This window comes from Acanthochromis polyacanthus, chromosome 23 (genome assembly GCF_021347895.1).
Source record: "Acanthochromis polyacanthus isolate Apoly-LR-REF ecotype Palm Island chromosome 23, KAUST_Apoly_ChrSc, whole genome shotgun sequence".
NCBI lineage: Eukaryota > Metazoa > Chordata > Actinopteri > Pomacentridae > Acanthochromis > Acanthochromis polyacanthus.
This window is the reverse complement of record NC_067135.1, coordinates 25962716-25971523: the sequence shown is the minus strand read 5'-3', so window position 1 is coordinate 25971523 and position 8808 is coordinate 25962716. Positions and strand designations below refer to the sequence as shown.

Below are 8808 nucleotides of genomic sequence, written 5' to 3'. Positions count from 1 at the left end.
ATGCTAAATAAGTGCTGGGTTTTGGACCACTTGACTTATTCTACCCCTAAGGTGGAGTCAGATTAAGTGCCTAGGTGTTCTCTGAACAACTGAGTCTTCAGTTGTCTCTTAAAAGTAGAAAGGACTCAGCAGAACGCACAGAGTTTGGTAGTTTGTTCCACCATTAGGGAACAACTGAGGAGAAGAGTCTGGCTAGAGATATCGAGGGTTTTGGACCACTTGACTTATTCTACCCCTAAGGTGGAGTCAGATTAAGTGCCTAGGTGTTCTCTGAACAACTGAGTCTTCAATTGTCTCTTAAAAGTAGAAAGGGACTCAGCAGAATGCACAGTTTGGGAGTTTACAAATGTCTGTTGCACAACAAACACCATATCCCTGTCTTTTTTAAGCCAAATAACACCCACAGGCAAAGACTGATCCACCCAAAAGACCCCACACCACACAGCCAGAACAGCAACCTGGTGTATGCAGTTAAATGCAGCGAGGAATGCTCAGATCTCTACATAGAGGAAACCAAACAGCCACTTAACAAGCGCATGGCTCAACACAGAAGAGCCAGTTCCTCAGGACAGGATTCGACAGTCTTCCGTCACCTCAAGGAAGAGGGACACTCATTTCATCACACCAATGTTCAGATTTTGGACAGGGAGGACAGATGGTTTGAGAGAGGAGTGAAAGAAGCCATCCATGTCAAAGTAGAGAAGCCATCTCTGAACAGGGGTCGGTGGTCTGCAACATCATCTTTCACCGATTTACAATCAGGTTCCTTCAAAACTCCCCAAAAGAACTCCTCAGCAGATTGACTCATGTGAAGTAGCTCATGCTAATGACCACCATTAGCATACGAGAGCTAATGACTTCTGTGAGATTCGCATTTCAAAGACCCCCGTTGACACTCCCTAGCTCCCAGCGACCATCGTTGAGGAGCCAAACGGGTCTTGGCGATGGTCGTTGGAATATGAATAGGTTTACACCAACCACCACCAGAACTGAAGAAGCCTCTTGGATGAGAGGTGAAACGTCTTCAAGGAACTTTCTTAAAGTCCAGTGAATTGGATTTTCTTGCTAGAACTTTACATTACAGTGTGTTCAGTAGACATATCAGTCATGTGATAGAAAAAGGTTTTGATGGTGAGATTCACCTCTTCCTGTTGATTCTTCTCATCACTCCGAGTAGGGTCAGAGTTGGTATCAAAGTTCATTTCATCCAGCTGCATATAAAGAAACACGTGCTCTGTTTTAGTTTCTGATTTTAAAGAAGAATGTTCACCTTAGGAGGAACTGATTTCAAACTTGTTCCACTTTGTCTAAGAACTGGTTTTATTTTTTCACCAAACATCCATCAATTCTCTATACACTGCTTTATCCTCATTAGGGTCGCGGGGGTGCTGGAGTCTATCCCAGCTGACTCGGGTGAAGGCAGGGGACACCCTGGACAGGTCGCCAGTCTGTCACAGGGCTACATATACAGACACACAATCACTCTCACATTCACACCTACGGGCAATTGAGAGTAACCAATTAACCTCATCATATTTTTGGACAGTGGGAGGAAGCCGGAGTACCCGGAGAAAACCCACACATGCACAGGGAGAACATGCAAACTCCATGCAGAAAGATCCCAGGCCCAGCCCAGGATTTGAACCAGGGATCGTCTTGCTGCAAGGCGAAAGTGCTAACCACTACTCCTCTGTGCAGCCCTTTTCACCAAACATGAAAAATAAAATCAGAATTAGAGATCACAGTGAAACTGAAGCTGAATCTGAAAACAGTTGTTTGTTTTCTTGTTCTTACGGATATTTGAAATTGTTTTGGTCTCAACAACAGACCAGTATTACATGAAAAGAGAAGAGAGATGAGAGCAGATCAATGATTTGAGAGAAAATATGAACCTCGTGGATCATGTTCTGGATCACTGTCTTCAGTTTTCTCTCAGTCTTCATTGACTTGAGCTTCTCATCCAGCAAACTTCTCTTGGTCTCTAGAAACGTCTTCTTCTCATCCTTATACTGGAAAGAAGAGAGAGACAAACCAGTGTAATAATCTGAACACATCTCTACATGACATTATGTCTGACTTGTGTTTGGTTGGAGAGTCATTAAAACCATGTTCATGTAACATAGCTGAGTTCTGCTTAAATCTCTGTTTCTGTAGCTTTAGATGGTGAGTAAGTTCTCCTCTGAACCAGCGGAGTTCACCAAAGTGAATGCCACTTTATTACCTTATTTTCAGTTTCTTCAGTTTAAGAATGAAGGTTCCACAAACAATATAAATCCTGGTCTCCTGGCTGAAAGTCCTGTTTCTGTTTTATGTCTTCTTCAGGAAACTTTGTGGCTCTTTCAAACTCTAAACTTGTCCTACAACGTCACAGTCTGAGAATTCTAGTGAGAAAATAGATTTGTGTGAAAAATGAGAATGTAGTTTAGTGGTATAGGAAGATAATTGTTGATATTTGTTTCCTGTTTCTCCTGTTGGAGCTGATTGTTGGTTTCTGAATTATATCTTTTCAACTGCAGGTAAAGAAACACATTTTGTGATTTTGAGGTGTGAGACTGATACTTTTAATTTCACATAGCAGAAAAGATTCAACTGTTCATCTTAGAAGTGATGCAGTTACTGTGCAGTGATTCAGTTGTGAATAATTTGACATTTAAGTGATTTTAAACAGATTTGTTCTCATTTCTGCCGTAAACTGTAACTGTTAGAATCTACAGTAGATCAAACTTTACATTTATTAATAACTAAAATGAACATCATCGAATGCAGGTTATTCTGTTTCTGAAAGTAAAGTCAGAATTACTGAACCTTCATTGATATTCCAGGGATTTGAGATCATGACCTAAACTTGTTAGTTTCTGTATAAAAATGTTATCATTAATTACTCTTTATGATTTCAAACGACTGTATAACTGTGTGACTGTGAACTCATATAACCCCATGTACCCAGAAAATTTCTATGATCTAACTTTGACCATAAAAATATAATAAGTTGATCCTGCAAGCAGCTGGTTGAAACTGACTGCTCAGAAACTGATAATACCAATGTCACTTGTTCATGTGCCTGCATAAAAACTAAACTGTTTCCGCCTATTATCAGTCACTCGTTCAGACTCTGCTCTGTTCAAGTGATTCCTTGCGCAAGTTAAACTTTGCTTTGACTTAAGAGACAACTCTGAGCATTTATTTGGAGAAGTCAGAACTCCACTGAAGAATTTTCCTGACAGTTTCCATCTTTTACTCCAGAATCTACAGTTCAGTCTCCATCTTGTGTTTTTCATCCAGAAGCTGCTGTTTCTTTACATACAACCATTAACTTCTTTTTACTGCTTCTTTGACTCCTGCTCTTTAGTTACTGACCGTCTGTTCAGGTTCATGCTCTTTGGTTCTTTGGTTGTTATTAAGTAGAAACTCATGAGTTTCTATTCAATAGAAACTCTTTTATCTGTACTGAAGTTTGCTAAAGCTGTTGTTCTTCTCTGTTTCTGTATTGAACCACTTCCTCTGTTCATTGATAAACTACATCTGGTTTTTCTTCTCCACTGTCCAGATTCTTTACTTGTCTTCCTGTCAGAGCTTGAATACTGATGTCTGATCTGCTTTAGAGACACAAACCTTCTTCTTTTAGTCCATCAATGTTTGTTTATATCAAACTTGACTTTACTTTCTGCCATCACCTCATCTTGGTGTCTTTCTTCATCTACCAGCAGTCAAACTTTGTTTCTTTACTTACTCGTTCAAGCTCTTCTTGCTTTTCATTTACCAAAGTTTTCCTTTTCCCTTTGAGAAAATAAAAAAAATCAGGATTTAAATATCGAAAAAATGATAGTCTGGAGAGTTGTATATCATAAAATGAAACCTCTCATATCACAGTTTCCATTAAAGCCTCAATACTTTGCAAAGGTTAAGAGTTTTATATTAATGTGACTTACTGTTTTGTCTTCATGTGTGAACAAAAAGAACAATGAACAGGATGAACGCAGCAGCCAAACTAACAGCCAGACCGACTGTGGTCGAAGTGTTACTGGACTGGACATTAAAGAAATCATCTGAAGTGATAAAACATGGAATAATGAGGCATTTAATATAAACTAAACTCCAGATTTTGTCAAGCTGAATACAAACTACCTGTAACTTGTATCAGAGCCTCTCTGCTCTGGTTGATGTTGTTCTGCTGGACTCTGCAGGTGAACTTGTTGCTGTGTTTCTGCTCCACAGTCACTCTGCTGCTGACAGTATAGAGGTCATCAGGACCTCTGACTGTCTCTGTAGGTCCAGCAGAGAGGAGGTTTCCATCACCGTCCAGCCACAACACCTCAGGCTTTGGATACCAGCCTGCAGACTCACACTGTAACACCACTGAGCTGCTGGTTCTACCAAGTCCTTCTAAAGTGATGACTGTAAATGGATCAGTACCTGAAGATAACAAGGGAAACATCAAACAGTAGAAAAAGGATGACAGGACTATCTTACAACTTTACCTTTTACTTTGAGTCTTAAACCTTCAGTATTAACTCACCAACAACCAGTATTCGCTCACCCATCCAAATAATCAGAATCACGTGTTTCAATCACTTCCATGGCCACAGGTGAATAAAATAAAGCACCTGGGCATGCAGACTGCTTTTACAAACATTAGTGAAAGAATGGGTCGCTCTCAGGAGCTCAGTGAATTCCAGCGTGGAACTGTGATAGGATGCCACCTGTGCAACAAATCCAGTCGTGACATTTCCTCGCTCCTAAATATTCCACAGTCAGCTGTCAGCTGTATTATAAGAAAGTGGAAGTGTGTGGGAACGACAGCAACTCAGCCACCAAGTGGTCGGCGACGTAAACTGACGGAGCGGGTCAGCGGATGCTGAGGCGCATAGTGCCAAGAAGTGGCCAACTTTCTGCAGAGTCAATCACTATAGACCTTCAAACTTCATGTGGCCTTCAGATTAGCTCAAGAACAGAGCTTCAGCAGAGAGCTTCATGGAATGGGTTTCCATGGCTGAGCAGCTGCATCCAAGCCATACATCACCAAGTGCAATGCAAAGCGTGGGATGCAGTGGTGTAAAGCAGGCCACCACTGGACTCTAGAGCAGTGGAGACGCCTTCTCTGGAGTGACCAATCACGCTTCTCCATCTGGCAATCTGATGGACCAGTCTGGGTTTGGCGGTTGCCAGGACAACCAGACTTGTTGGACTGCATTGTGCCAAGTGTAAAGTTTGGTGGAGGGGGGATTATGGTGTGGGCTTGTTTTCAGGAGTTGGGCTTGGCTCCTTAGTTCCAGTGAAAGGAACTCTGAATGCTTCAGCATACCAAGACATTTTGGACAATTCCATGCTCCCAGCTTTGTGGGAACAGTTTGGAGCTGGCCCCTTCCTCTTCCAACATGACTGTGCACCAGTGCACAAAGCAAGGTCCATAAAGACATGGATGACAGAGTCTGGTATGGATGAACTTGACTGGCCTGCACAGAGTCCTGACCTCAGCCCGATAGAACACCTTTGGGATGAATTAGAGCAGAGACTGAGAGCCAGGCCTTCTGGTCCAACATCAGTGTGTGACCTCACAAATGCGCTTCTGGAAGAATGGTCAGAAATTCCCATAAACACACTCCTAAACCTTGTGGACCGACGTCATATTGAACCCTATGGATTAGGAATGGGATGTCACTTACATTCATATGTGAGTCAAGGCAGGTGAACAAATACTTTTGGCAATACGGTGTATGCTCTCGTAGGAGGCGGTTGCATTTTTCCTCTCTCCGTCTCCATCTCTGTTCTTCTCCCCTCGCCCTCATGTTTTTGCTTGCTGCACTTTTTGTCTCGTCTCGTCTGACTTGGAGCGATCGCTTGGCACTGGACCTTCGAAACACCGATCATGGAATTGATTAGCTGGTCTCTCAATGCGATTGACAAGATTGTCGCCACAAAGAGCACAGGCTTAGGGGAGCCTACCTGTCCGGATGGGAGTTTCGCCTCTGGTTACGTGATCGACACCTGGGGGAAGTGGAAGGGGGTCATGTGCCTGGCACTCCTATCCGTGGAGGATGTGGAAGAAGTTTATTTATTCGGATTTATGATGACAGGTCTGCTGATAATTGGCTTGATCGCGGGCCCGTAGATAGAAACAACGTCCAAACTCTGCTGGTCTTTGCAAACGATCGGATAAAGGCTGCTGGTGACCGGAATGATGAACTCAAACGTAAAATGGACAATTTGCTTGGTGTGACTATTGATTTGAGTCGCAATGTGGATGCCATCAAGTTGAGGATCGCCACAGCTGAGGTCTAAAAAAGTTGAGAGTAGCTCGGGGGAAGGTGAAATTGCTCCTCTCCCCCACCTAAACAAGAAGGATACCGATAACATTCCGGCGCCCCTGGACAATAACAAACTCCTCTGGAAGTTTTCCATGGCCAAGAGATAGCTCTCCTAAACCCTCCCCACTTTCCCAAGGACACCTGTTGACTTCTGGACTGGTCCATCCGAGGACGTCTCCATGGCAACTTGCTGTGTTTCCACCCTTGCGAACTGAGACACCGGGGTCTGGGACGGAAGGAGATTGGCTACACACACACACACACACACACACTTGGACTCATGAACTGAGGACTGAGCTCACATTCACACACACATGCCCATCCCCCCCTCCAAGCCGCTTCCAAAAAGATTTCCTCTCGCGATGCACAGTGAGCAGGAATCCCGTGCGCAGCGCGCCACCGATGGCGCAGCAGCGGCATAGGAGACTGACTATTGTGCTGAGCCACCCTCCCATTACCCCCCATCCTTATCTCATCTGACCTTGTCTAATGTCATGCTTTGACTGTTGCGGGTTTGTTTTTTTCAGGTTCCTTCTCAAATTGAATTTCCCAACTTGGAGATTTTATTTGGGATAATAAACCCTTTTTTTTCATTTTACCCTCTGCTATTCCTACCCCAATTCCAAATGTCTTTGTTTTTTTTTTCCTCAAGACAGGCGCGCTCTTAACGGTGCTGCAGCCCGAGCTGCCATTGGCAGGGCAGCTCAAATGAAATTTCATTGTGTATGAAAGTGTGCAATGACAATAAAGGCCTGATTGATTGATTGATTGACTGATTGATTGATTGATTGATTGCTTGATGAACAGTAAAGAAATAAAACAAATGGGAAATGCTTGTAGTTAAAGTTTCAAGTCTTCTTGGATAAGCTCTGTTTAAAGGGACTGTTGGCGTCCTTGAATAGAATTTACTGATTTTATCAGTTTGGTTGAAGAGCTAATGACATCAAGAGTTCTGGTTGTTTTCAGTTATTGAGGCCTCCAGGCTCCTGAAAACTATTTAGAGATAGTTTATACCCTCTTCTCTGATCTAACCCTCACCATGGTTTGATCAACAACAGAAACTTCCTTCAACTTAAACTATGTCCAGTCAGTTCAGTTTGTCACAGTGGACTCCAGTTAAGTTCTAGATTCATCTTAAGGATGAATTAAAAGCTGACTGCAATCTGGAGCCACAACAAAGAGTCTGAATGATTTTGTAAATTACAGATTTGTTTTTTTAAAAACTATAAAATATTTGCCCCAAAATGGTAACAATGTGTTTACAGTGAGTGTAGACTGATGAGAAAAAGAAAATAATACATCTTCTGAGGTGACTGTATGAATCTATATATTACATGGAGAATCTAGTCTGAAGGAGATCTGAATAAACCAGAACAATTATTAGACAAACCTCAATTACCAGAGTCTTGAACTTTGAGTATTAACTCACCAACAACCAGTTCAACAGTAGATCCTCGACCCAGTGTAGGAATGAAGCATCTGTATTTTCCCTCATCAGACAGTTTCACTTTGGAGAGTTTCAGTGAAACGTCTCCAAACTCCAGTTTATTAAATAACAATGATGTTCTTCCTTTATAATCAGGATGTTTGGAACTTTCCAGTTCCTCTTTATCCCACCATACATAGACATATGAAGGGTCTAGGTCTTCTCTGGACCACTCTATGGACATGTCTGAAGCATCCACGGCAGGTTCCAGCCGACACGACAAAAGAACGTCATCACCAACCATTGCCAGGACCGGCTGAGACGGACCGACCACCTGGGAAAGACCTGGAGAAAAGCAGGTTGGGATTTTACAGCTTTTAAAGGGAGGCATGTGAGGAAACAAATGACTACTGGGTCATTCCAGGTGAAATGACCACATATTCCTTGGGGGTGTTGCTGCACCATTTTCAAATTAGTCCTAAATTTGTATGCCATTAGATAGTCACAAAAGTACTTTCTTTGCAAAATTGTAGGTCTGTAGCTCAAATAGTTTCTGAGTTGTGGGGGTCTGAAATTTTCAGAATTTGGGCTATAAAAAGCCTCGCTAGCGTTTTTTTTGCATCTTTAAGTGGTTATTTCTCAGCCTCTAGACATACCAGAGAGCTGTGAGTTGGTAAACAAGGCCTCTGCATGTATGCATTGCAAATGGGTGTAAACATGCCATTACACTTTTTGAAGGTAGTCACCTTTAACAACTAACATTTCAAAAAGAACAAAACATACATAATACTACCATTGGAATGAGTACTAATACTTGTATCCCAATTTAAAGTACTGAAAATAAAAAAAGTGTAATGCCCTTTTTGTGTCACAAGGTCTAGTTTAGAGCCATACCTGTAGATATCATGACATGTTGACACCCATTTGCAATGCATACATGTAATTATTACTTACACATACAAATTACATGTACTAACTTGAATTCAGGGAGCTCTGTAGTAATTTATGGTTGATTAATTTCAAAATAACAACAATAATGTTGAATTCTACAGTATCAGTGCAGTGGGATAAAACATG

The 8808-nt window shown here is 42.1% G+C and overlaps 1 protein-coding gene across 1 annotated transcript in view; it reads right to left on the bottom strand.

Moving 5' to 3' along the window:
• Nucleotides 1–8808, bottom strand: part of LOC127532328 (butyrophilin subfamily 3 member A3-like) — a 114324-nt gene that overhangs the window by 86918 nt on the left and 18598 nt on the right. Inside the window, exons 3-6 of the mRNA XM_051943928.1 lie at nucleotides 7735–8076; nucleotides 4126–4413; nucleotides 3731–3777; nucleotides 1893–2009 (exon numbers count right to left, since the gene is read on the bottom strand). Of these exons, the coding sequence (XP_051799888.1) occupies nucleotides 1893–2009; nucleotides 3731–3777; nucleotides 4126–4413; nucleotides 7735–8076 (794 nt within the window). The remainder of the gene's footprint in view (nucleotides 1–1892; nucleotides 2010–3730; nucleotides 3778–4125; nucleotides 4414–7734; nucleotides 8077–8808) is intronic.